The 27,686-nt window shown below is 42.3% G+C and overlaps 1 protein-coding gene across 1 annotated transcript in view; it reads right to left on the bottom strand.

Annotated features, from left to right (window-relative positions):
- OPRK1 (opioid receptor kappa 1) overlaps nucleotides 1-27,686 on the bottom strand; it is a 67,847-nt gene that overhangs the window by 35,290 nt on the left and 4,871 nt on the right. The window contains exon 2 of the mRNA XM_063450431.1: nucleotides 10,674-10,999. Within this exon, the coding sequence (XP_063306501.1) occupies nucleotides 10,674-10,975 (302 nt within the window). The 5' untranslated portion in view covers nucleotides 10,976-10,999. The remainder of the gene's footprint in view (nucleotides 1-10,673; nucleotides 11,000-27,686) is intronic.

Genomic DNA, 27,686 nt, shown 5'->3' with positions numbered 1-27,686 from the left:
CTTCCCTCGGTTTCTCCTTCCCAAGGTGTACCGTCGGTTGATGTACATGTTGCCAATTTGAGGAAGTTGTGGGATCAGACTCGACAAATTCTTCTACACAATTCTATGCTGGTTAAGAAACACGCCGATAAACGTAGAAGGGCGGCTCCGATTTTCGTTCCAGGCGATAGAGTATGGTTAAGCACTAGGAATATTCGGCTTAAAGTTCCTTCCATGAAATTTGCTCCTCGATATATTGGCCCTTACAGGATCTTGACTCGAATTAACCCAGTGGCGTATCGTCTAGCTGCCTTACGCATCCCTAACTCCTTTCACGTTTCATTGTTGAAACCCCTAGTTTGTAACAGATTCTCCTCCACGATCGCCCCTCCTCGCTCTGTTCAGGTGGAGGGTCAGGAGGAGTATGAGGTTAACTCCATCATTGATTCTCGTATCTCTCGAGGGAGAGTACAATATTTGGTCGACTGGAAGGGATATGGTCCTGAGGAGAGAAGTTGGGTACCACAAGAGGATGTTCATGATCCTCGCCTTCGCAGGGCGTTTCACTCACGCTTTCCGTCTCGTCCCGGTTCCTTCCGCCCGGTGGGCGTATCTGAGAGGGGGGGTACTGTCAGGGTACCTGAAGCCTCTACCTCCGAAAGAGGTAGAGACTTAGTAGTTTACTCCTCCAGCAGGTCGGCTTCCTCCATCCCTCACGGCTCTCCTAGAGACTCTCACGCCGGCCGCGAGGGATCCGTCTCATTTTATGACGTCACGCACGCTGCCAGACGTCATGACGTCAGTCCGGACCGATCTGTCACTCAAGGGACTGGAAGCCACTCAGGACTCGTCGGAGGCGGGTATACTCACTGTAACCAGGGTATTTAAACCTGTTTCTCCCATTCACTCATTGCCCTGTCGTGGTTCTAGCCTGTCTAGTCACACAGTGCTCTGGCGATTTCAGTTATTCCTTTGGTTCCGACCCGGCTAGTTTGACTTACTCTGTTTCCCTCTGGTATCCTTGACCCGGCTTGTTCCTCGCTCACCTGTCCTCTCGTTCCCTCGACCTCGGCTTGTTTCTGACCATTCTCTTTACTCTCCGTACGTTAGTCCGGCCATTCTAAGGTCCGGTATACGTACCCTGTCCTGTTTGTACTTTGCGTGTTGGATCCCTATCCCGATCCTGACACTAACACAGATTTAGACAGATTTGTGAACAATATTTGAGAGAAATAGGCCTTTTGTGTACATAGAAATGGTCTTAGATCTTTGAGTTCAGCTCATGAAAAATGGGGGCAAAAACAAAAGTGTTGCATTTATCATTTTGTCCAGTGTGTTTTATATGTATTTTATTAAAAGACATACAGGGCTATTGTCTGATACCCTATAAATGTGTGCATCATAACATTACAAATTAATTAAATATAACAAACTGAGAAATAAAGTTAAATTAAAAGCATTTTAATAGTATTGCTTATAATAATGTCAACACAAACACCCCACCCACACACATCCACACACTCTAACGAGGTAAAAATCCAAAAAAGTAAAGTGGTAGGGTTGGCCAAAGTCTCTGGCAATAAAAACACCTTAAAATAAAATGACCCCCTTAACAATGCATGATGGAATTATTATTCCAGTCCTTTTCTTAAGGATGCATGCCAGAATAATTCCATCATGTGGTATTTTACCAGGTTCTCAGGAGAACCCAATGTGTCATTAGATACCTGGGGCTCCACTTGGTCAGATGGGGCCTGAATTAATAGCCCCACACTGACAGAGAAGCTGCATGCCAGAGTGAGAGTTGAGCTCAACTTGGTGAGCACAGGGTTAAATCCCTGCTCACAAGAAGAGCCAGATGTCAGTGAATAATACCTGGGGCTACTCTATGTTAGCTGCTGCCATTTTTAGTGGCCCCAGACTGACAGATGAGCTGCATTTAGCTCTCAAAGTGAGCTAAATTCTTCAAGTTGGCTTCTCTCAGTCAGCGGGGGATTCAATTAGTAGCCCCATACTGGCCAATGAACTGTATGCAGTGCTCAAAGTGAGTACCATATACAGTCCTTAAAATAAATTAAAGTCAGTGCAGCTGAGCAATCAGGATTCGCTATGGTATTTCATGGCATGAAACTATTCTGTAGGAGACCCTTATGGTCAAACAGAGTCTCCCTGCAAGTTCCCATGCCATTTTTATTGGTGATGTGCTTTTATCAGTTGCCCAGCACCAATTACAGAGAAATATCAAATTCAGCATGACAGAATCCCCCTATCATACTGAAAACAGTCAGCAGATGGCATCAACATACCACTGTCTACTGTCTTAGCTTAGAATTCCCTTTGCTAATATTTGTACTGATAGGGATACCCTTGGGGTTATGATTAGATTAAGCAAGGTTTAAAATTGGTATTAGGCTAACAGACAGATGAAACAAGGCTGCCTGACCACAGACTGGTTCTACTAAGAACACATAGAACCTGGTACATGATTTATTACCCTATACTTTGATGGTTTTTAGAAATATGCTTTAAATAAAGATTCTGGTGATCCTGTCATCCTTGTAATGTAAGGATACTGCATCTCTACATCAAGCGCTCTCTATGGCCTGGTTCTCCCATTTCTCAGCTGTTTGAGTAGCACACAGCCACTTATATTTCGCTAGTTAATCCATGTAGGGTCTTTCTAGAGCATACATTGTTTAATTCTATTGCACTCTATGATTAGTATTATTTTTCACTTGTGTGTATGTTTTAGAATTGGCAATATATGTACCATTTTTAAAGAAAACATGAGTGAGCAGGCAAACATTTTATTTATTATGGGATTCATATTCAACTGTAGCTTATAACAGAATGGCACAATCATAAAACAATACATGACAACAAAGAACTAAAATGAAATGACCCCTTAATCACTAACAGCATGCAGTCTTTTGTAATAGTAGTCTATGAGGCCCTAAATTTTTCAGGTGGTATAGCTGCCTATTTGTCTTGGCAAAATGCTTCCAGGTCATGCAAAGTCTGTAGTCATCTTGCATGAACCACACATTTGATATCTCTCCAGAGTAGCTTGATGATACTAAGGTCAGGAGACTGTGATTGCCATTCCAGAACCTTCACCTTTGTTTGATGTAACCACTGGAGGGTCAACTTGGCCTTGTGCTTAAGTTCATTGTCATGCTGGAAAGTCCAAGAGCATCTTGTGTAGAGCCTTCGTGTAGAAGAATGCAAATTGTCTGCCAGTATTTTCTAATAACATGTTGTATTCATCTTGCCATCACTTTTCACAAGATTCCCTCACACACACCCAAAACACCGTATTTCAGAGTGGGGATAGAATTCTTTTTACTATAGGCTTTGTTGACCCCTCTATAAACATAACGATTATGGTTGTGACCACAAATCTCCATTTTGGTCTTGTCACTCCAAATTACAGTGTGCCAGAAGCTGTGAGGTGTGTCAAGGTGTTGGCATATTGTAACCAGGCTTTTTTGTGGCATCAGTGCAGTAAAGGCTTCTTTCAGGCAACTCGACTATGCAGCTCATTTTTGTTCAAGTATCGTCATAGTGTGCTCCTTGAAACAACCACATTGTCTTTTTCTAGAGTTGTGTAAAATACAAACAAATAGGGATCCAGCTAGTATCACTGAAAAAAATACATAAAACAAGACAGTGTAAAACTGTTAAAGCCTCTCAGTCACAAGACGCTTATTGGTTACACCCCCAGGGTAGCACAGGAGCCTCTTGAGAGTAGACCAGGATCACCCCCACCGGTCCAAAGGAGGGGGAAACGGGGCCTCAGTCAGCAGCGTGGGTTCAGGGCAGAGATCAGCCGCTTCTCCATTCCCCTGGATCCACTAGGCCGCCAAGTGAGCTCACAGGTCTCCAGTAGCATGGACACCCAAAGGCATCAGAACACATTTTGGAATCTCCCCTATTGATTCAGGATCACCCTCAGGACAGCTGGAGTCAATGGTGGGGTGGTAATCTGCCAGTTAAGCTTTTCACATTAGATAGTGTGCCAGAGCTCATACAAAATGTGTCCGTCCAGCATGGCAGGCAGGCCCTACCCCTTTAATTGCTATTTTAACCTCAATGTGCCACTTTTTGTGTCTGTAACAAGGTCAAACATTCAAGGGTATGTCAACTTTTGATCAGGGCCATTTGGGTGATTTCTGTTATAATTATGATTTTAAAAGGAGCCAAACAACTATGTGATAAGAAATGGCTTTATATGATCACTATCCTTCAATAAAATATTTTTTTTTGCATGATCAGTCATATTTTCAAAATTTAACAATTTCTGCCGCGGTATTCAAAATTGTGACCACAACTGAATACATATGTTTTAATGTAGATCTTTATTGTATACACAAAATATATAAAACTCACAACACAAGTGATCAAATGTGTAAGTGTCATTAACAAGAGAAGCTAACAGACCAAGGATCAAAGACAAAAATGTGCTCTTTCTCCAAAGTGTAGTGTTTTAAAGCACCTCCATTAGTATAGTAGCATTTAGCACAATCAATTTATAATAATGTGACAAGATCATCGTGGAACCCCTCCCCCGTAAAAAAAAATACATGTATATTTTGCACCGTTAAATAAACCTTTTTTTTTTTATGTGCCGGTGTGTGTCGAGGTGTGTGTATCGGTGTGTCAGTGTATCTGTGTGTGTGTGTGTGTGTGTGTGTACGTATCTGACACACAGATGTACACACACTGGCACATAGTGGCACACAGATACAAAAACATTGACTCACAGTGTCCGTGTGTGTGTGTGTGTATGTATGTATCTGTTTGTCAAGGTGTGTGTATCTGTGTTTGTATGTGCCAGTGTGTGTATCTGTGTATGTGTGTATGTGTGTATGTGTGTGTGTGTGTGTGTGTGTGTGTGTAAGTATCTGACATACAGATACACACACTAGTACATAGTGGCACACAGATACACACACTGACACAGATACACACACCTTGACACAGTGTGTATCTATGTGTGTGTATCTGTTTGTCTAGGTGTTTGTATCCATGTGTCAAAGTGTGTATCTGTGATACAGATACACACACTGGCACATACATACACACACTGACACGTAGATATACATACTGACAGATGCACACACTGGCATATACACACACACTGTTAGATACACACAGACATTGACACACACAGGCACTGACACACATATATACACACACAGTGATACATACACACACACCTTGACACAGACACACAAATTGGTACATACACACACAGATTCATACACATTGGGAGATACACACTGACATAAGTACAGACACAGACATGTTTATATTTGTTGTTCACTTACCTTTTTTCTGAAGGAGGATCTTCAGTGCTGCTGGCTGAGGTTGGCAGCTGCTTACTACCCGCTGCTCCCTTTCCCTCCAGCTGGCGTGCTCTGTCTGGGAGGGAGTGCTGTCACTTACTCCCAGCATCCAATACTACAGGGGTCCGGTCGCGGTTTTAGATTAACGCGGCGCCTGACCAGACCCCTGTTTAGCGATACCCATTGGGTGGCCCTAAATGCTTGGGCCAGCCGACGGGCAAATTTGTAACCAGACGAGTTGGACACACAGGAACAGAGGGCCCTGCTCAATGAGCTTACATACTAGAGGGAATGGGGTATAGTGACACAAAAGATAAGGTTATGGTAAAAACATAGGTTGCTAGGATAGTATTCACTGAGGGCTTAGGGTTTTGTTTTGATGACAGTTGCAGGAGAGGAGTCAGGGTGCGGGGAGGGAAAGCTGTTGACAGTTTCATTGATATGTTTTACTGAAGAATTAAGTTTTCAAAGATTTTTTTAAAGGAGTGGAAACTGGGTAAAAGTCTAACAGAGAGGGGAAGGGCGTTTCATAGGAATGTTGCAGCCCTAAAGAAGCATCAGACGTAGGAGTATGAACAGAGGATAGACGTATATATCCTAAGTGTTTAGATACAATCAAAGTTGTTAAGTTAAGTTAAGTTAAGTTAAGTCAGGGAAGATTAATATATTAGAAAAACTATAACACACATTTAATGGTTTTATTAACCAATTAACTTTTAAAGAAATACCATCTAATGTCATACACAGATCAAATATTCGCCAAAATAGCCTCACAGGAAGTTTTTAGCCCAGCCTTGAACTCTCAAGAATATACAAATGGCTGCTAGAATAATCAGGCTTTAAAGGGACACTATAGTCACCAGAACAACGACAGCTAATTTAATTTGTTCTGGTGAGTAGAATAATTACCTTCAGGCTTTTTGCTGTAAACACTGTCTTTTCAGAGAAAAAGCAGTGTTTACATTACAGCCTAGTGATAACTTCACTGGCCGTTAGAGATCCTTCCCGGGTCATGGCTGCATAAAATGCATCCAAACATTCAGTATCTCCTCCCTCTGCATGCAGACACTGAACTTTCCTCATAGAGATTCATTGATTCAATTCATCTCTATGAGGAGATGCTGATTGGCCAGGGCTGTGTTTGAATCATGCTGGCTCTGCCCCTGATCTGCCTCCTTGTCAGTCTCAGCCAATCCTATGGGGAAGCACTGTGATTGGATCAGGCTACCACTTCTGATGATGTCAACAGACTGCTTTTTTTTTTTTTTTTAGGCAAACAGCATGCAGAATTACAGCTTCTGGCTTGAATACAGTAAGATGTTGATATAGTTATGGAGGCATGGGGGGCCCAGGGGGGCTAGGTGGTGGTTTTAACACTATAGGGTCAGGAATACATGTTTGTGTTCCTGACCATATAGTGATCCTTAAAGTAAGATTAACCTTTGTAAGTAATGACCTAATTTGGACTTGTAAAATCATAGAGAGCGTAGGATCAATAATATAAAAGGTTACTAAAGGCATCCATAGCAGTTAGTCACAGCAGTTTCCAAATTAGTGTGGTAATAACTGGAGGCCATAGCGCAAATAACGTTCTCTTTGTTTTTAATAACTGAAGTACCAGCAACAATACAGTTATAGTTTGCCACAATTAAAGCACCACTATAGTTCCAGGAAAACATACTCGTTTTCCTGGCACTATAGTGCCCTGAGGGTGCCCCCACCCTCAGGGCCCCCCTCCCGCCGGGCTCTGGGGAGAGGAAAGGGATTAAAACTTACCTTTCTCCAGCGCCGGGGGTGGGGAGCTCTCCTCCTCCTCTCCTCCCATTCGGCTGCATGCGCACGCGCGGCAAGAGCTGCGCGCGCATTCAGCCGGCCTCATAGGAAAGCATTATCAATACTTTCCTATGGACGCTTGCGTGCTCTCACTGTGATTTTCACAGTGAGAATCACGCAGGCGCCTCTAGCGGCTGTCAATGAGACAGCCTCTAGAGGATTTGGAGGCTGGATTAACCCTCAGTATAAACATAGCAGTTTCTCTGAAACTGCTATGTTTATAAAAAAATGGGTTAACCCTAGCTGGACCTGGCACCCAGACCACTTCATTAAGCTGAAGTGGTCTGGGTGCCTAGAGTGGTCCTTTAAGGTGATACACGGTTACTCCCCACTAATTGCATAGATCCAATTCAATGGTTAAAGTTCGATCCGCTACAATTAGGATGATGGACATGATTAATCCCTACTCATAACATAGGTCCAATATAGTGGTTAAACATCAGAAATTTGAATCCCTCACAAAGGAAATATCAGGTATACTGAGTTCAGATTGTCCATGTGTAGATCAGAATTTTTTGTTTCCCTATGACGAAAATCCCAAAAGACCAAAAGCCCATAGAAATAATATTTAAAAAAAAAAAAAAAAATATATATATATATATATATATATATATATATATATATATATATATATATATATATAATATAGAATGATTGAATAAAGTAGTGCAGGAGGTAGGTTAAGTAGTAGAGTTAATTACAAAGTAAACAATTGTGTGCACAAATATAAAGTAGTTCATAGGGTGAGGATAGATTCCATTAGACTCACAGTTAGAACACGTGTAGTAGATACCAATATTACACTACCCTCCTCTCTCACTGCTTCAAGCTCATAAATCACTCATTGTTATTCCTATGGTTAATTCACCAATAAAATTAGAATACCCTATAGCTTCCCTAGAAAATAATCATTAAAATCAAGTGTCTATTAGATGTGCGTTTGAATGCTTCCAAACATGTTTATCAAGGGCAACACTTACACAGCATTGTTTAATCAAGCCACCCACATTACATATGGAGTCATGTCCCACTCTCCGCCCACACAAAGAGAGCCATTGTATCTCCAATTTGAATGTGGCAGTAATAGGGTGCAACTGTAAAAAGCTGTCCACAAATTTTGTCTCTCGAATTTACTAGAGAGAGACACATCGAGTTGTGTTAGCCCACTGCTGACAATGTTTACTCCAAATGTTGGGTTCCCTGCAGGAGGTGTAGCTACAGAGAACAGCCCACATAGTTATTCCTTCCTCCAAACAGAGCACAATTGCTTGACATTCCTGGACTGTATTCAATAAATACAATATTGTTCTCTTTTAACATCATAAATGATTATATATAAGCAATCTCTCAGGTGACTGGAGATTGGGGTCTTAATACTATTGAAAGGATGGAACATTTTCCCACATACTTAAAGTTGCATTTACATGTGATTAAATACACTGCAGTATTCAGTATTGCAGCTGAAAAAAGTGTTGATCTTAATAGTTCATTGTCAATCACTATCTGTCACTTTCTTGCAGTCACATTGGATAAATTTACATCACAGATCTCCCACACTTGAAAGTTCTTGAAATGGCACATTTAGGCTGAAAATGGCTCAGGACCGGAAAGGTTTTTACCCCTATGTGAGGTAATCTTAATATATGACTACCCAGAAGTTAATTCCTAGCGACCTCCAAAGCCCTCCTGTAAGCCTTCTTGAGGCATCTGTTGGTATAGTCTCTTTCTCTTTAAATTGTTGTTTCAGGGTTCTTTATTTCATCTTAAAATGCTGTTTGCCACTACAGTTTCTACATACCTTGAGGTACTGACCAGTTGGTATGCCCTGCCTCAGGGTTCTGGGGTGAAAGCTATCCCATTTTAGGAGGCTATTGGAAGTCGATGGTTTTCTGAATAGGGTGGTTCGAATCATTCAGAGGTGAATCTCAAATTCTCATTATCATTCATAATGGAGACAAAACTATTGAGGTCCTAGAGAGTACCATGCCACACAACTATATATCAATGACATAGAAATCAGGGGAAGATAATAGGCAAACAGCTCTGCTCTTACAACCTTCTCTTCCACCAACCAAGATGAAAATTGGCATACAATGGAGCTCATGCTGTCCCCATCACATTATCAACATTTGTTGATAAATAAAAAATAGTTGTGTGTCAGGATAAATTCAAGGAACATCAATGTAAACCTAGTGTGGAATTAGTAGTCCCCCCACCCCCTCTTGTCCAAGAAAAACTTGACATGTTGAATACCTCTTTCATGCGGGATGGAAGAAAACAACAAGTCAATGCCCAAGCTACATAAGCTGGCTGACTCTGGCAACCTTAGACTAGAGAGGAAAGTCAGGGCCTGTTTTGTTTCCTGGATGTATGAGGGTAAAGGTTCCATGAAGGGTCTCAAGATCCTGTCAATGTAAATACTTCTGTTCTGTGTTAAGTTGTCCACCCCTGACATAGTGGAGTGACCAGATGGATCTATCAAACTCTTATGGATTTTGGGTAAGCTGTACAGGTTTGCTACTCTAGGGTGGCAATTCAAGATAAACCTATACTCGTCACCTGATAGCAACCCCTCAATGCGTCCCATATCCAAAATCTCTTTAAAACCTGAAAGGAACTCATTTGGGGATCTGTTTTTAAAACCCTATGTCGCCTCATAATCCAGGAATCTTCGAACCATACCAATGTAATCATCTGAGTTCGTAATAACTACATTACCCCCCTTATCTTCAAAAATTTTTCATCATCGTTCCTAAGTGATGATAGTTCTTGTTGTACTTTCTTAGATAAACTGCTATTTGGTCAAAACTAGATACACCAGTTTATCAAATAGCAAGCCATGTAAATTGCATGGAGGTTATATACATTACATGTGTTATACAGTTTTTTTTTACTGACACTAGTAAATACATCACATAGCATGCAGACTAGGATGCTATAGGTTCGAAATAGTGAAAAGGAAGTTACATATTTACTAAAGGGTTTATTTCCTAATCGGGTTGCCAAAATAAGGAGTAAATGTCCATTTAAAACTTCAAAAACTAATGTACTGAAAGAAAAAATACTGGACTATTCTTGTAAGAGAAAATGTTTTAGTAAGAATTGGAAAATGTATTACCTTCAATAGATGTTGAAAGGAACAATTAAACTATGTGTTGTGGCCTATGATGAAATATGAGACATATGTTGCCACTTGTTATACATAACCATGGAAAATAAAGCACATTGAAAGAAAAAAAAAAGTTGGACTGTGAAGTCCCTTGGAGATTAGCAGTCACAATTTATAGACATAGCCTACATCCTACAGTCATGAACCTCTAAACAGTAAAAAAAAACAATGCTCCAAATATACAGTGTGTATATTTTAGTACATTATCAATAATTCAAACTAAATACAATTTCTGTAGTGATTTTCATTATATTAATTCATACCTACAGCAAGTAAATTCATATACATGACGAAAAAATAACAGATAAAGTATACTAAATCACAAATGAACTTATGTAACTCACCTGATTATTACAAACATCACTAGAGCATTTCCCACCAAGCCAACAACAAAAACCATAGAGTAGACAGCTGTAATGATGACAGACAGGGTGGGAGAGATGCTGGTGTGGTTGCTTTCATGGGCAGGTGAGTCAGAGTACTCACTATTGTTGTCATAGTCCCCCCAGCCAAGCAACCAGCTAGAGTTGGGACAACCTGTAGAACATGGAGGTGTACACCCAGGTGAGCAGGTAATGTCCTCTGGAAGTAATCTTTGACCCATCTCACCCTCACGGAAAATCTGCACTGGAGATTCCATCAGCATTGAAGAACACAAGATGGTGAAACCCTAAACAAAAAGAAAGGAAAAAGGGACCTTGCATTAAGATAACTATTTTTTCTTTTTTAAATTAATTAACAATTTACAGCAGTGCCATCCCTTAGAACCATACCTGTGTGGTATACAGCTTTATTGGAATAATAAAGTCAAATTTGTGCAATTTGTGGAATATTTGACCTATTGCAAGTCCCAAGACCATAAGAGAATGTACAATAGACATCTAGAAAATGCTATTCATCAACAACCCATGATCTATGTAGGATTATTGAATTTTGAAATAATAATAAGAGGGGTATAGTATTAACTTTAGCTTTTAGAACACATAATCTGTATATTTATACAGACAATGGAAAATTAAAAACTAAAACCTATATTAAAAAAGTAGATACAAGTTGTTTTATTGACACAACTAGTTATCATTTTAACTATTGATTGCAAAAGCATGTTGAACAATTTCTTGGACTATTCAATAATTGTAGTGATTTTCATAAGTTTTAAGAGCAAATATCTATCTTAAAATAATATTTATGGAAAATAACAATAAGACAGATGTTATTGATAGATAGCTCCAGGAAGTGTAGGCGTACAAAAGAGCAGATTGTTTATAACAGAAAAATAAATGTAAAAAAAGGTCAGCTACTGAACTACTGCGCTAACTGAAGCTACACACGTTCCACCTACTCTGCCTCATTAGGCCTACAATTGCTAATTTCATGTGAATGACACTTGGCCACGCGTCCAACATCCTAAATTCTACCTTTCACCCTGTACACAATAAACATTTAGCCTACACTTATTGCAGCCACCTTTTTTCATTCTTTTTCTGTTTTAAACAATTTGCTCTTTTATACCCCTTCACTTCCTGGAGCTGTCTATCCATAGTCTATATCCCATGTATTGGAATAATTACTAAAACTTATAAAGTATCTCAAGTTATATGGACACCAATAATTCTCATGGATATATTGTTGCATAATTTATGGCAACACTATCCCTTTCATGCTATGCAAGCAACTAACCACCTGCAGCAACATTTGGCTTGTTGCACTCAGTGAGCTATTTAAACGAAATAGAGGCCAAGTTACCTCTATCTATTTTTAACAATTGTCCATTTTTTTATTAGGCTTTCTACTACATACTTTTGTAGGTGCCAATTTCGCTACCACATTGTCACAATTTAGCAGACATTCCCTAATATTTATCTGTTATGTCTCGTTTTTTCTGTCTGTCTACTTACTTGTAGTACTATACGGTCCATGATTTTTTTATCTTAAGTTTTAGTAAAAGTTATGTTTTAACCATCAGGATCCTGTTAAGATATAGTTTATATTTATTTCCACTAATATATCTTTAAGCAATATTATGTGCTACGATCCTCTCTTCCCTTGCTTTGTTTATACCTTTATTGGAGCCACTTTTTTTCATTCTTTTTTCTGTTTTAAATAATTTGCTCTTTTATACCCCTTCACTTCCTGGAGATGGCTATCCATAATATCAGTCATCTGACTACAATCATAAAAAGATATGCAAATAGTCTATATCCCATGTATTGGAATAATTACTACAACTTATGTATCATTAAATCGCTGCTAAAGTATGTAAAGTTGTGATAGCTGTAATATTCAGCCAGCTAGTATACATACTTATTGACATTTTCAAATATAGGCTATTCTTTTGCTAAGCTGCACTGAGGTCTAGTGATGTCCCGAACGGTTCGCTGGCGAATAGTTCGCTGGCGAATAGTTGCTGGTGAACATCGCTTGTTCGCGTTCGCCACGGATGGCGAACATATGCGCTGTTCGGTCCGCCCCCAATTCATCATCATTGAGTAAACTTTGACCCTGTACCTCACAGTCAGCAGACACATTCCAGTCAATCAGCAGCAGACCCTCCCTCCCAGACCCTCCCACCTCCTGGACAGCATCCATTTTACATTCATTGCGAAGCTGCATTCTTAGTGAGAGGAGGGACAGTGTAGCTTCTGCTCATTTGATAGGGAAATTGATAGCTAGGCTAGTGTATTCAGTGTCCACTACAGTCCTGAAGGACTCATCTGATCTCTGCTGTAAGGACAGCACCCCAAAAAAGCACTTTTTAGGGCTTGAACATCAGTCTGCTTTTTTTTTTTCTGTGTAATGTAATTGCAGTTGCCTGCCTGCCAGTCTGTGTGTCAGGCTCACAGCATATACTGTGCCCACTTGCCCAGTGCCACCGCTCACTCACTGCTATCACAATAGCTTGCATTTAAAAAAACCAAAACTTTTTTGACTGTAATATAATAGCAGTCAGTTTCCTTCACGCGTGTGTGTTTCAGGGCCTGCCAGGGCACAGTGTCACACCAGTGCAACTCATATCTGGTGTAACAGTAGTGTACATTTTAAAAAAAAAAATTTTTTGACTGTAATAGATTGAATAGCAGTTAGTTGTCTGCCAGCGTGTGTCAGGCTCACAGCGTATACTGTGCCCACTTGCCCAGTGCCACCACTCATATCTGGTGTCACAATAGCTTGCATTTAAAAAAAAACTAAACTTTTTTGACTGTAATATAATAGCAGTCAGTTTCCTTCACGAGTATGCGTTTCAGGTCCTGCCCAGTGCCACCACTCACTCACTGGTGTCCCAATAGCTTGCATTTAAAAAAAAAAACTAAACTTTTTGACTGTAATATAATAGCAGTCAGTTTCCTTCACGCATGTGCGTTTCAGGGCCTGCCAGGGCACAGTGTCCCACCAGTGCAACTCATATCTGGTGTAACAGTAGTGTACATTTAAAAAAAAAAAATACAATTTTGACTGTAATAGATTGAATAGCAGTTAGTTGTCTGCAAGCGTGTGTGTCAGGCCTACAGCGTCTACTCTGCCAGCTTCTGCTACTGCACAGTGCCACTCATATCTGTTGTCACAGTAGCTTGCACGCATAGTACCACTAATTGAAAAAAAAATGACAGGCAGAGGCAGGCCACCCCGCAGGAGCCGTCGTGGTCGTGGTGCTGAGATTCCCTTTGGCCCTAGAATAATGCCCAGTGTTCAGAGGCCACGTACCCTGAACTTGAAAAGTCCTGAGGACATAGTTGACTGGCTAACACAGGACACCCAATCTTCTACAGCTTCCGCTCGGAACCTTGACGCACCATCCTCCTCCAGCTTAGCTTCGGGCACCTCTCAAGTTACCACTCGCCCGCCTGCCGCCACCACCAACACTAGCACCACAGCTGCTTCACTTGGTATGTCAGAGGAGTTATTTACACATCAGTTGGAAGAAATGAGTGATGTGCAACCATTATTGCCAGAGGATGTAGATAACAGGGATATGTCTCAGTCAGGCAATATTACACACGTACGGTGTGATGATGATGATGTTGTACCCGCTGCTGCTTCCTTTGCTGAGTTGTGAGATACAAGTGAAGCGGTTGATGATGACGATGAGTCCGTGGATGTCACGTGGGTGCCCGCTAGAAGAGAAGAAGAACAGGGGGTAAGTTCAGATGGGGAGACAGAGAGGAGGAGGAGGAGACGAGTTGGAAGCAGGGGGAGGTCATCGCAAGGAGCTAGTGGCACATTCAGACAGCATGCATCAGCACCCTGAGTCAGCCAGACAGCACGCCAATCAACGCATGCTGTTGCCACCACCAGAATGCCGTCATTGCAGAGCTCAGCAGTGTGGCATTTTTTTGTATGTCTGCCTCTGACAACAGCGATGCCATTTGCAACCTGTGCCAAAAGAAACTGAGTCCTGGGAAGTCCAACACCCACCTAGGTAAAACTGCTTTGCGAAGGCACATGATCGCACATCACAAACGCCTATGGGATCAACACATGAGTACAAGCAGCACACAAACTCAAAGCCTCCTCCTGGTCCAGCATTTTCAGCCACGTTAACCACTGCTGTCCTCCTTGCCTCCTCTCAACCATCCGCCCCTCCATCTCTCGCCTTGAGCAGTTCCTGCTCATCTGCACACAGTCAGGTGTCTGTCAAGAACATGTTTGAGCGTAAGAAGCCAATGTCACAAAGTCACCTCCTTGCCCAGCGTCTGACTGCTGGCTTGACTGAACTCTTAGCCCGCCAGCTTTTACCATACAAGCTGGTGGAGTCTGAGGCGTTCAAAAAATGTGTAGCTATTGGGACACCGCAGTGGAAGGTACCCGGACAAAATTTCTTTGCACAAAAGGCAATCCCCAACCTGTACTCGATTGTGCAAAAGGAAGTAATGGCATGTCTGGCACACAGTGTTGGGGCAAGGGTCCATCTGACCACTGATACCTGGTCTGGAATGCGTGGCTCTGCAGAAAGGGGTTGGTGACACCGCCACGACTTGCAGGCAGGCCTGCTGCCACCTCCTCTACTCCTCCTACTCCATCCTGTTCCATAACTTCCTCGGCTGAGTCCTCTTCTGCTGCTGCGTCTTGCTCCACATCAACGGCACCCCCCCAGCTCCCCAGGTACTGTTCCACATCCCGGATACGGCAGTGTCTTGGGGTTGACTTGCCTGAAAGCAGAGAGCCACACCGGACCAGCACTCCTGTCCGCCCTGAACGCACACGTGGATCAGTGGCTGACTCCGCATCAACTGGAGATCGGCAAAGTGGTTTGTGACAACGGAAGAAATTTGTTGGCGGCATTGCATTTGGGCAAGTTGACACATGTGCCGTGCATGGCACATGTGTGTAATCTGATCGTACAACACTTTGTGCATAAGTACCCAGGCTTACAGGACATCCTTAAGCAGGCCAGGAAAGTGTGTGGCCATTTTGGGCGTTCCTACACGGCCATGGCGCACTTTCCGATATCCAGTGGCGAAAAAGACATGCCAGTGAGGCGCTTGATTTGCGACAGCCCGACACGTTGGAATTCAACACTCCTAATGTTCGACCGCCTGCTCCAACAAGAAAAAGACGTTAACGACTATTTGTATGACCGGGGTGCTAGTACAGCCTCTGCGTAGCTGGGAATTTTTTTGCCACCTTACTGGACGCTCATGCGCAATGCCTGTAGTCTCATGCGTCCTTTTCAGGTGGTGACAAACCTAGTCAGTCGCACCGAAGTCACCATCAGCGACATCATACCATTTGTTTTCTTCCTGGAGCGTGCCCTGCGAAGAGTTCTGGATCAGGCCGTAGATGAGCGTGAAGAGGAAGAGTTGTGGCCACCATCACCACCAGAAACAGGCTTATCAGCATTGCTTGCTGGACCTGCGCAATGCTGGAAGAGGATTGTGAGGAAGAGGGGTCAGAGGAGGAATGTGGCTTTGAGGAGGAGGAGGAAGACCAACCACAACAGGCATCCCAGGGTGCTCGTTGTCACCTATCTGGTACCCGTGGTGTTGTACGTGGCTGGGGGGAAGAACATACCTTCAGTGAGATCACTGAGGACGAGGAACAGGACATGAGTAGCTCGGCATCCAACCTTGTGCAAATGGGGTCTTTCATGCTGTCGTGCCTGTTGAGGGACCCTCGTATAAAAAGGCTGAAGGAGAACGACCTGTACTGGGTGTCCACGCTACTAGACCCCCGGTATAAGCAGAAAGTGCCTGAAATGTTACCGAATTATGGCAAGTCGGAAAGGATGCAGCAGTTCTAAAATCAATTAAAAAGTATGCTTTACACAGCGTATAAGGGTGATGTCACAGCACAATGGGAATCTAACAGGGGAAGAGGTGAAAGTACCGTATATACTCGAGTATAAGCCGACCCGAATATAAGCCGAGGCCCCTAATTTTACCCCAAAAAACTGGGAAAACTTATTGACTCGAGTATAAGACTAGGGTGGGAAATGCAGCAGCTACTGGTAAATTTCTAAATAAAATTAGATCCTAAAAAAATTATATTAATTGAATATTTATTTCCAGTGTGTGTATATAATGAATGCAGTGTCTGTGTATGAATGCAGTGTGTGTGTATGAATGCAGTGTGTGTGTATGAATGCAGTGTGTGTGTATGAGTGCAGCGTGTGTGTATGAGTGCAGTGTGAGTATGAATGCAGTGTGTGTGTGTATGAGTGCAGTGTGTGTGTGTATGAATGCAGTGTGTGTGTATGAATGCAGTGTGTGTATGAGTGCAGTGTGTGTGTATATGAGTGCAGCGTGTGTGTATATGAGTGCAGCGTGTGTATGAGTGCAGTGTGTGTGTATGAGTGCAGTGTGTGTATGAATGCAGTGTGTGTGTATGAGTGCAGTGTGTATGTATGAATGCAGTGTGTGTGTATGAATGCAGTGTGTGTATATGAGTGCAGTGTGTGTATGAATGCAGTGTGTGTGTGCATATGAGTGCAGTGTGTGTATGAATGCAGTGTGTGTATGAATGCAGTGTGTGTGTGTGTGTGTGTGTGAGTGCAGTGTGCATGAATGCAGTGTGTATGAGTGCAGTGTGTATGAGTGCAGTGTGTGTATGAATGCTGTGTGTATGAATGAAGTGTGTGTGTGTGTGTGTGTGTGTATGAGTGCAGTGTGTATGAATGCAGTGTGTATGAATGCAGTGTGTGTGTATAAGTGCAGAGTGTGTGTATGAGTGCAGTGTGTATGAATGCAGTGTGTGTGTGTGTATGAGTGCAGTGTGTATGAGTGCAGTGTGTATGAATGCAGTGTGTGTGTGTGTATGAGTGCAGTGTGTGTATGAGTGCAGTGTGTGTATGAGTGCAGTGTGTGCATGAATGCAGTGTGTGTGTGTATGAGTGCAGTGTGTATGAGTGCAGTGTGTGTGTGTGTGTGTGTATGTGTGTGTTGCAGAGCCTTGGGGGGGGGGATTTTATTATTATTTTTTACATTATTTTAATATTTTTTTTCATTATTTTTTATTTACTTATTATTTTTTTTTAATTATTTTCATATTTTGTTATTATTATTTATTATTTGTAATGTTATTTTTTTTTAATTATTATTTTATTATTAATTTATTTTTGTTTCGTCCCCCCTCCCTGCTTGCTAGCTGGCCAGGGAGGGGGGCTCCTTCCCTGGTGGTCCAGTGGGGTTGGCAGTTCAGTGGGGGGGCTGTGGGGGCTGCAGAGATGTTACTTACCTTTCCTGCAGCTCCTGTCAGCTCTCTCCTCCTCCGCGCCGTCCGGTCAGCTCCCTCTGTCAGCTCACACTGTAAGTCTCGCGAGAGCCGTGGCTCTCGCAAGACTTACACTGGGAGCTGACCGAGGTGCTGAACGGACGGCGCGGAGGAGGAGAGAGCTGACAGGAGCTGCAGGAAAGGTAAGTAACATCTCTGCAGCCCCCAGTCTGTATTATGGCAATGAAAATTGCCATAATACAGACTATTGACTCGAGTATAAGCCGAGTTGGGGTTTTTCAGCACAAAAAATGTGCTGAAAAACTCGGCTTATACTCGAGTATATACGGTAATCCTCCTCCTCCCACGACCATGCCGGCAAGGACAGGACGCTTTACAGACGTGTTGTTGATGGAGGACATGCGGAGCTTTTTAAGTCCTACGCATCGCCACAGCCCTTCGGGGTCCACCCTCAGAGAACGACTCGACCGACAGGTAGCAGACTACCTCGCCTTAACTGCAGATATCGACACTCTGAGGAGCGATGAACCCCTTGACTACTGGGTGTGCAGGCTTGACCTGTGGCTTGAGCTATCCCAATTTGCGATAGAACTTCTGGCCTGCCCCGCTTCAAGTGTCCTGTCAGAAAGGACCTTCAGTGCAGCAGGAGGTATTGTCACTGGGAAGAGAAGTCGCCTAGGTCAAAAACGTCTAGATTACCTCACCTTTATTAAGATGAATGAGGGATGGATCCTGAAGGGACTGACAGTGGGCGATACATTCAACTAAAAAAGGCCTGTTGAGGGGGATGTAACAGGGTGTCGCGGCTGCTGGCCCGCCGCCTGATATTTAAATCCCTAGCTCACCCCAGTACCTTGCCCTGTCGTGGTTTCCTGTTCCTGGTTTCCTGAGAGTGCTTTATCATTGTGAATCTGATTTCCTGGTATCCTGATCTTGGCTTTTCCCTGGTTATTCTGAATTCTGGTTTCCCTGACTTGGCTTGTGTAAATGGTATTGTGTATTTTCTGGCTTCCTTGACCTCGGCTTTCCCTTTGCCCATTCTCTGTCTCTAGCGTATTAGTCTGGCCATTCTAAGGTCCGGTTTACGCTCTGTCCTTTTATTTTCCTTTTCTTGCCTATGTATATGTTTACATAGTTTCTGCGTGCTGGACCACACTAGTAGTCGTGACATTGGGATTAAACTGATAAGAATAGTACTACTTAACACACCACTCCTATCTGGTGGCACATTAGATTGCACGCGCAGTGCCCCAAATTTGAAGAAGGAGGACCGACCAAGCATCTTTTTCCATCTCCCGGTTCCTAAAATCGATGCCTTATATACACGTCCCCTGATAGGGATTAAACTGATAAGAATATTACCACTTAACACACCACTCCTATCTGGTGGCACATTAGATTGCACGCGCAGTGCCCCAAATTTGAAGTAGGAGGACCGACCAAGCATCTTTTTCCATCTCCCGGTTCCTAAAATCGATGCCTTATACACACGTCCCCTGATAGGGGACGTAACAGGGATTAAACTGAAAAGAATAGTACTACTTAACACACCACTCCTACCTAGTGGCACATTAGATTGCACGCGCAGTGCCCAAAATTTGAAGTAGGAGGACCGACCAAGCATCTTTTTCCATCTCCCGGTTCCTAAAATCGATGCCTTATACACACGTCCTCCGATAGGGGACGTAACAGGGATTAAACTGATAAGAATAGTACTACTTAACACACCACTCCTATCTGGTGGCACATTAGATTGCACGCGCAGTGCCCAAATTTGAAGTAGGAGGACCGACCAAGCATCTTTTTCCATCTCCTGGTTCCTAAAATCGATGCCATATACACGTCCCCTGATAGGGGACGTAACAGGGATTAAACTGATAGGAATAGTACTACTTAACACACCTTATAATAACGCAGAGAGAGGCAACGCAGAGAGAGGAGTCTGAAGAAGAGGAGTCAGAGGAGGAAGGTGGCTTTGAGGAGGTGGAAGACTAAACACAGCAGGCGTCCCAGGGGCCTTGTTGTCACCTTTCGTGGACCCTTGGTGTTGTACGTGGCTGGGTGGAGGAAGAGACCTTCAGTGACATCAGTGAGGACAAGGAACGGGACATGGCTAGCTTGGTATCCAACCTTGTGCAAATGGCGAGTTTGCGTTTGTGCAAATGGACTGTTTGCGGTGCGTTAAACGGGGAGTTTGGTCTGTCACTGTGAAGCAGGCGTAACCCTTACACTACCTGATCGATACAACATCATACCTGATGTTTTAAAGCAGGTTATTCCAAACAATTTAGGAATGCTAGGTGATTTATGCCCTTTATGGATTAAAACCAGACTCTGCATCAACTATGTAATTTTCCATGGTAGTTTTGCCATGGATCCCCCTCCGGCATGCCACAGTCCAGGTGTTAGTCCCCTTGAAACAACTTTTCCATCACTATTGTGGCCAGAAAGAGTCCCTGTGGGTTTTAAAATTCACCTGCCTTTTGAAGTCTATGGCCCGGTTCGGACGTTCGCGAACATTTGCAGAAGTACGCGTTCGCCGTTCGCGAACCGAAAATGTTATGTTCGCGACATCACTACTGAGGTCCTTTTCATTAGAAGGAGTCGAGCAGGATAACTTTTAGCCTATGCTGTAATACCTTTGCACACGTAATTTGCACTACCTTTCACACATGTATTTCTTTACCCTTTAGCCTATACTTTATAGATATCCTAATCCTTTAGATTCTCCTAATACCTTATCCCAGAGTGTTAATAAAATGTGGCTCTGTTTTCTGCGTAAGGTTTACCACTTTCACGGGACAAAACCCTAGGTCCCTTCACCTGGTTAATAATCCTAGGCATATGCCTCAACTCTACATCAATGCAACCCATTCTCGTAGATACAATTCAGCATATCAGGGTAGATGTAGAAACCTTCCTTACTAAATGACCTTTTTCACCATTAGATCTCCAGTCTCTCCTTGGTTTGCTGAACTTTGCAATGTGCATTTTCCCACAGGGATGCTCCTTTATATCAAGGCTGCTCTGCCTGTTGCCAGAATAGTCTAGCAGTGACAGTACAGTTACACTTGACATAGACTCTAGAGCAGACCCGACCATGTGGAAAAACTTCCTTTTACACTGGAATGGGAAGGCCATGTTCATTCCCTCACCGTCCGATGATTACCCTGTTATCTGTACTGATGCTGCAGTCCACACAGGATTTGCAGTGCTATACAAGGACAGATGGTTCATGAACCAATGGCCCACAGAAACATTACGATTACCATCTGTTAACAAAACCTCTGACCTTTTTAAAACTTACCCGCATACTTGGGGGTCTTTATGGTGAGGGAAATCTGTCAAATGTTATTCTGACAACATAGCTGCCTGTTAAATCATTAACAAAGGAAGGTCTTTTTCATTAACTATAGAGACTGATCAGGAAACCGACATGGCTAGCGGCAACACATCAGTTTTCCCTGGTCTGTGTGCAGGTCCCAGGCTACAATAACACAGCAGCTGATGCATGTCTTGTTTTAACTTACAGGTATTTTTCTGAATATAATCCACAGCAGCAAGACATGCAACCTAAACACCAGCATTCCAGGACCTCATTCTGGATTAACCCATCCGATGGCCCATTGAAAATCAATAGCAAATACAACACGTTCATACAAATGCACACTCACTAATTTCAATAACTTCATTACCGAATTACAGATTAGCAACCCGTTCACTATAGATACAATGGTGGTGTTCACTTCCATTTGCCACCTTAGCCTAACACTCTCACACAACACTACAAATCGATACCTCACAGGTTAACAACATCACGTACTAAGTGCTTTTCACAGCCACAAAACTTTCATGTCCTTTTATCCCATTAAAACCATACTCAAATGAAGCATTTTGATTGACCTTAAGCTACCAAATGTCAACCTATTGATAGGACAAACTTTAGGGCATTAACAGATCTGTTGGACACTAATCCATTTGAAACACAGACTAACTTAATAATTAAAACAGCTATATTCATAGCATTCTATGGTTTATTATGCCCAAATGAATTTACCATAGACATGTCTGTTGGTGCATCCCAATGTCAAAATCAATGATAGAAAAAAAATTGTAAAAAAATCAGAGAATAATTGTACACTTACACTGCAATATAGAGCTATAGTGCTATTAATACAGCTTTGTATTCCTGGCACTATAGTATCCCTTTAAGGCCTGAAACACTACACAATGTTATATTTCTTTAGAAAAACACAGTCCTTTTAATAATAGGTCTAGCAAACAAAAGAAAAATAAAGCAAACAAAAAAAAAGATTTGCTCTTCTGAGCACTATAATTCACAGTTAACTATGGTTGGTCAGCTTACCCACTGCCTACAAAAAAAATATGCAAAGCTAGACCTTTTCCAACTCAGTGTCTCCTTTTGGGAATAGATAGGTATCTGGATTCTTTCTTTGGATAGTAATGCAGTTTCCATGCTCCATGCTTGTGTCTTTTCTCACTGAGTCCCTGACAGTGAAATGTATTAGCACTCATTGATTACAGGTAAGGAATTACCGGATTAATCCAGAATTCTTAGACTGCATTGTTTATCTGCTGTTCTGTGTGTAAGCTGTGGAGTGGAAGAGTGGAGCACTGGCCCTTCCTTCTCTCCAAAGTCCCCAAACCAGGGACACAAATTAAATCACATATTTTTCTTTGCTAGATCAGCTTGGGCAACGTGGAACAGAAGCAAAACCAAAACTTGGACCATACAGCACTGCAGAACCTTTGGAGATAGAGAGATAGAGAGATCAATATATAGATATATAGATAGAGACAGTGAGGGGAAAAAGTTTTTGATCCCCTGCTGATTTTGAACGTTTGCTCACTGACAAAGAAATGATGAGTCTATCATTTTAATGGTAGGTGTATTTTAACAGAGAGACAGAATAACAAAACAAAACAAATCCAGAAAAATGCATTTCGAAAAAGCATGTTGATGAGTGAAATAAGTATTTGACCCCTTCGACTTAGTACTTGGTGGCAAAACCCTTGTTGGCAGTCACAGAGGTCTGACGTTTCTTGTAGTTGACCACCAGGTGTGCACACATCTCAGGAGGGATTTTGTCCCACTCCTCTTTGCAGATCCTCTCAAAGTCATTAAGGTTTTGAGGCTGATGTTTGGCAACTCAAACCTTCAGCTCCCTCCACAGATTTTCTATGGAAATAAAGGTCTGGAGACTGGCTAGGCCACTCCAGGACCTTAATGTGCTTCTTCTTGAGCCACTCCTTTGTTGCCTTGGCTGTGTGTTTTGGATCATTGCCATGCTGGAATACCCATCTACAACCCATTTTTTAATGTCCTGGCTGAAGGAAGGAGGTTCTCCCCAAAGATTTGACGGTACATGCTCGTGCATGATCGTCCCTTTGATGTTGTGCAGTTGCCCTGTCCCCTTAGCAGATAAACACCCCAAAGCATAATGTTTTCACTTCTATGTTTGACGGTGGGGATGGTGTTCTTGGGGTCATAGGCAGCATTCCTCCTCCTCCAAACACAGTGAGTTGAGTTGATGCCAAAGAGCTCGATTTTGGTCTCATCTGACCACAACACTTTCAACCAGTTCTCCGCTGAATCATTCAGATGTTCATAGGCAAACTTCAGACGGGCCAATGCATGTGCTTTTTTGAGCAGGGGGACCTTGTGGGACCTGCAGGATTTCAGCCCTTCACGGCATAGTGTGTCACCAATTGTTTTCTTGGTGACTATGGTTCCAGCTACCTTGAGATCATTAACAAGATCCTCCTGTGTAGTTCTCATTCCTCACTGTTCTCATGATCATTGAAACTCCATGAGGTGAGATCTTGCATGGATAGCCTGACCGAGGTATAACGAGAATATACCCCTACACGCAGGATCCAGCTAAACAGAAGGCAGAACAGAGGAGAGATACGTCTACCGGACCTTAGAATGGCCGGACTCAATGTATATAGGAGAAGTACAGAGTCAGGAACAATCCGAGGTCAAGGGCACAAAGAGACAGCGTAAACGAGGACAAGCCGGGGTCTGGTACACAGGAAACAGCAAGCCGGCAAACAGAACAGACAAGGATAAAGCGAAAACGAAGTCAGAATACAAAGCCAAGGTCAAGTACGGAGGAACACAACTGAACACAACAAGCGCTAAAGGGAACTGTAGAAGAAACCACGATAGGGCAAGGAACTAAGGGAAAAGGGTAAGTATAAATAGGTTCAAAACTAATGTGATTGGCTCCTGTCACTTCCACACCCCCAAAAGGTAAGTGTATGGGGTGTGTGGGATGACAGGGGCCAATGGGAGCCTTTTGGCAATTTAGGCTCCCACTGTCTCTTTAAGAGCGCGCCCGAAACTCGCGGCGCACTCTTAGATTCAGGCGGGACATGTGACCACATCTCGCGGTCACTGCCCGCCTTCCTGTCTGAAGCGTCGGATGAGCCGCGCGCGGCTCGTGCAGCCGCAGGACAGCGCGCGGCTTGAAGAGAGGACCGCGGCCGGCCCCTGGGAAAGGTGAGTAACGCTACACGAGGGAGACTGACAGTTATTTGCGTTTCTTCCATTTGCGAATAATCGCACCAACTGTTGTCACCTTCTTACCAAGCTGCTTGGTGATGGGCTTGTAGCATATTCCAGTCTTGAGTAGGTCTACAATCTTGTCCCTGACATACTTGGACAGCTCTTTGGTCTTGCAAGTGGTGGAGAGTTTCAAATCTGATTGATTGCTTCTATGTACAGGTGACTTTTATACAGGTAACAAGCTGAGATTAGGAGCACTCCCTTTAAGAGAGTGCTTCTAATCTCAGCTCATTACCTGTATAAAAAGACACCTGGGAGACAGAAATCTTGCTGAATACTTATTTAACGCATTGACATGCAAATCAATATATAGATTTTTTGACAGCGTTTTTCTGTTTTTGTTTTTTTTGTTATTCTGTCTCTGTTAAAATACACCTACCACTAAAATTATAGACTGATCATTTCTTTGTCAGTGGGCAAATGTTCAAAATCAGCAGGGGATCAAATACTTTTCTCCCTCACTGTAGATAGATAGAGTTGTAATCAAAATGATTCAACCCCCATTAAAAATCTGATTTTTTTGTCAAAATGTATAGACGTTTAGCTGTTTACTGTGAACAAATCAAACAAAAGCAAGTGAAATTGCTCAAAACAATGGATGCTTCAAGTAAATTTCCCAAATTCAACTGAAATACAACTTATAATGACTTTGCAGTGTCAAAATTATTCAATTCCCTGAATAGAATCCCTTACAACAGCACAAATATGCAAAACAGGTGTTGTCTCAAGCACACCTGATACAACTAATCAAGGGCTTCACTAGTTGCACCAGGTGTGCTTGAGCTGGAATACTTGAAATACCTGAACTTGCTAGGGGTTTGTTGAGTGTCATTTTCGATTGCGTGTTAGAAATATGGCTAAGTCAAAAGAATGGTCCACAAAGGTAAAAGAAGAGACCATTTCCCTACACAAACAAGGAACAGGATACAAAAAGATAATGAAGGCATTAACTGTCCCTAGAGACACATTTTAAAGCATAGTTTGCAAGTTCAAAGTTGAAGGAACAGTAACACTACCTGGACAGGGAAGAAAAATGAAGCAATCAATGGCTGGCACTAGATTTATGAAAAGGCAGGCTGTGAAAAACCCTTGAGTGACTGCAAAAGACCTGCAGCAAGGTTTCAGTGAGCAGCAAGGTTTCAGTGAGCACAGTAAGGCGTGTAATAAAACACAGAATGTTTTCATGCCAGAAATTTAAAGAAGGTGGTTGAAGAAGGAGGTTGCAGCACACAAACCCAAGAATATTACTAAACTGGAGGCCATTGCTCATGAGCAATGGGCTAAGATTTCTCAGGATCGCTGCCAAAAGCTGGTATCTGGTTATGCATCTGGCAGGTCATAACAGCAGAAGGGTGCTGTACTAAATACTAAAGATACTTGCTGTGAAGGGGTTGACTAATGTTGAGACTGGAGAAGTCATAAGTTGCATTTTCAGTTGCATTTGTGGAAACCACTTGAAGCATCCATTGTGTTGAGCTATTGTAATTGCTTTTGTTTTGTTTGTTCATTGCAAATAGTTGAAAGTCTGTACACCTTGTCCCGGTCTGTGCTTGCTGACGTAAGCAAGCAGGGTAAGCAATTTATTTTGATCCATTCGAAAATAAGGTTGACCCCTTTTCTTCTGGCAGTTTTTGTGTCATGTCTGAGGTTTTAGGTAAGTTGTTCTCTTCCTACTGCACTAGTGGCAGTGCTCAATTGGCAAGTTTACCCTTATATTTGTCTTCCAGGTTCATTAAATTCTGTTTAGATGACATCTCAAAATATCAAAGGGAATTTTCAGTGAATATATGTTAGTTGACACATATTGGTCCTACCTTATACATCTATAATAGCCTATACAAACATCCCATTTCCTTTAAGTGTTATATAGTTATTTTCATAACTATATGGTTATCGTCCGTTATCAACGTACGTTGTGATATCTGAGTCTTATAGTCTCATCTCAGCAGTTCTGCCACAGAAAGATAATTCATGTACATTTCCCAGAAGAAACCAGGCTGTGCTCAAAATCATGGTCATAAAATAACAAATCTTCAGAGTGTTAAATGAGAATCACGATTTGCTGAGTCACATCCTAGTTTGGTGGCACCTCTCTTTAGAACCTGTACAGACAGGGGATTTGCAGAAAATGTGGGAACTGTAGTAACTTTTTAATTGACAGTTTATATGTAAATTAGAAAAGGCAACTCAAGCCCAGAGTGCCTTAGCGAATTAAAACCATAACAAAATCAAACTGCTACATATGAAAATCATATTCATTTAAAATTATAACTTATCTTAGAAAACTAGTCATCTACAGTTGAGTCTGTTGTGCAAAGAAGATATGGATGACATTTGTTTTTACACTATAAGTCCCTGGTTTTACACTACTCCAACCACATTTCCACATTAGCGGATTAAAATTCTACTAATAGGGATAAAAAAAAAAAATTAAGGAAGCATATCCATCACAGAAAAATAGGGCCAAAGTAAGTGTATCCTCCATTGATATAGAGGCAAACATTTTACAAATGATAACACATGGCGAGAAAGGCAATATCAGCACTGCTGTCAAGTAAATGTACAGTCTCTCTTGTTAATATAATCATTTTGACAACACAAATACATTTTATAAGAGGTCCAACAATAAGCAATGTGAGTAAAGTATCCCATTGTATAATATATAAATGTTTTCATGGTCCTCGTCTTTTTTTCTCTATTTGTTAATATGAGCACCAAATACAGGTGGTCCTCATTTTACGACCTACCTGCTTTACGATGGCTCGCACTTACCACCAGCTCTCTCGCGGGGTAGTAAGTGCGAACCGTCATGGGAATTAGAGGGATACCCTGTTCTGCTGCGTTCTTCTATGTTCAGGGATATTTCCCCGAACATAGACGAACGCAACAGAGCAGGGAATCCCTCTAATCTATGTTCCTCGAGCATAGATTGGAGCAGGGGTGGGCAATCTGTGGCCCTCCAGAGGTTTTAGACTACATCTTCCATAATGCTCTTAGGACCATAATGCTAGCAAAGCATCAAGGGAGATGTAGTCCAAAACATTGAGAGGGCCGCATATGGCCCACCCCTGAATTAGAGGGATTCCCTGCTCTTGTG

This window comes from Pelobates fuscus, chromosome 4 (assembly GCF_036172605.1).
Source record: "Pelobates fuscus isolate aPelFus1 chromosome 4, aPelFus1.pri, whole genome shotgun sequence".
NCBI classification, from domain to species: domain Eukaryota; kingdom Metazoa; phylum Chordata; class Amphibia; order Anura; family Pelobatidae; genus Pelobates; species Pelobates fuscus.
This window is presented reverse-complemented; position numbering and strand designations above follow the sequence as displayed.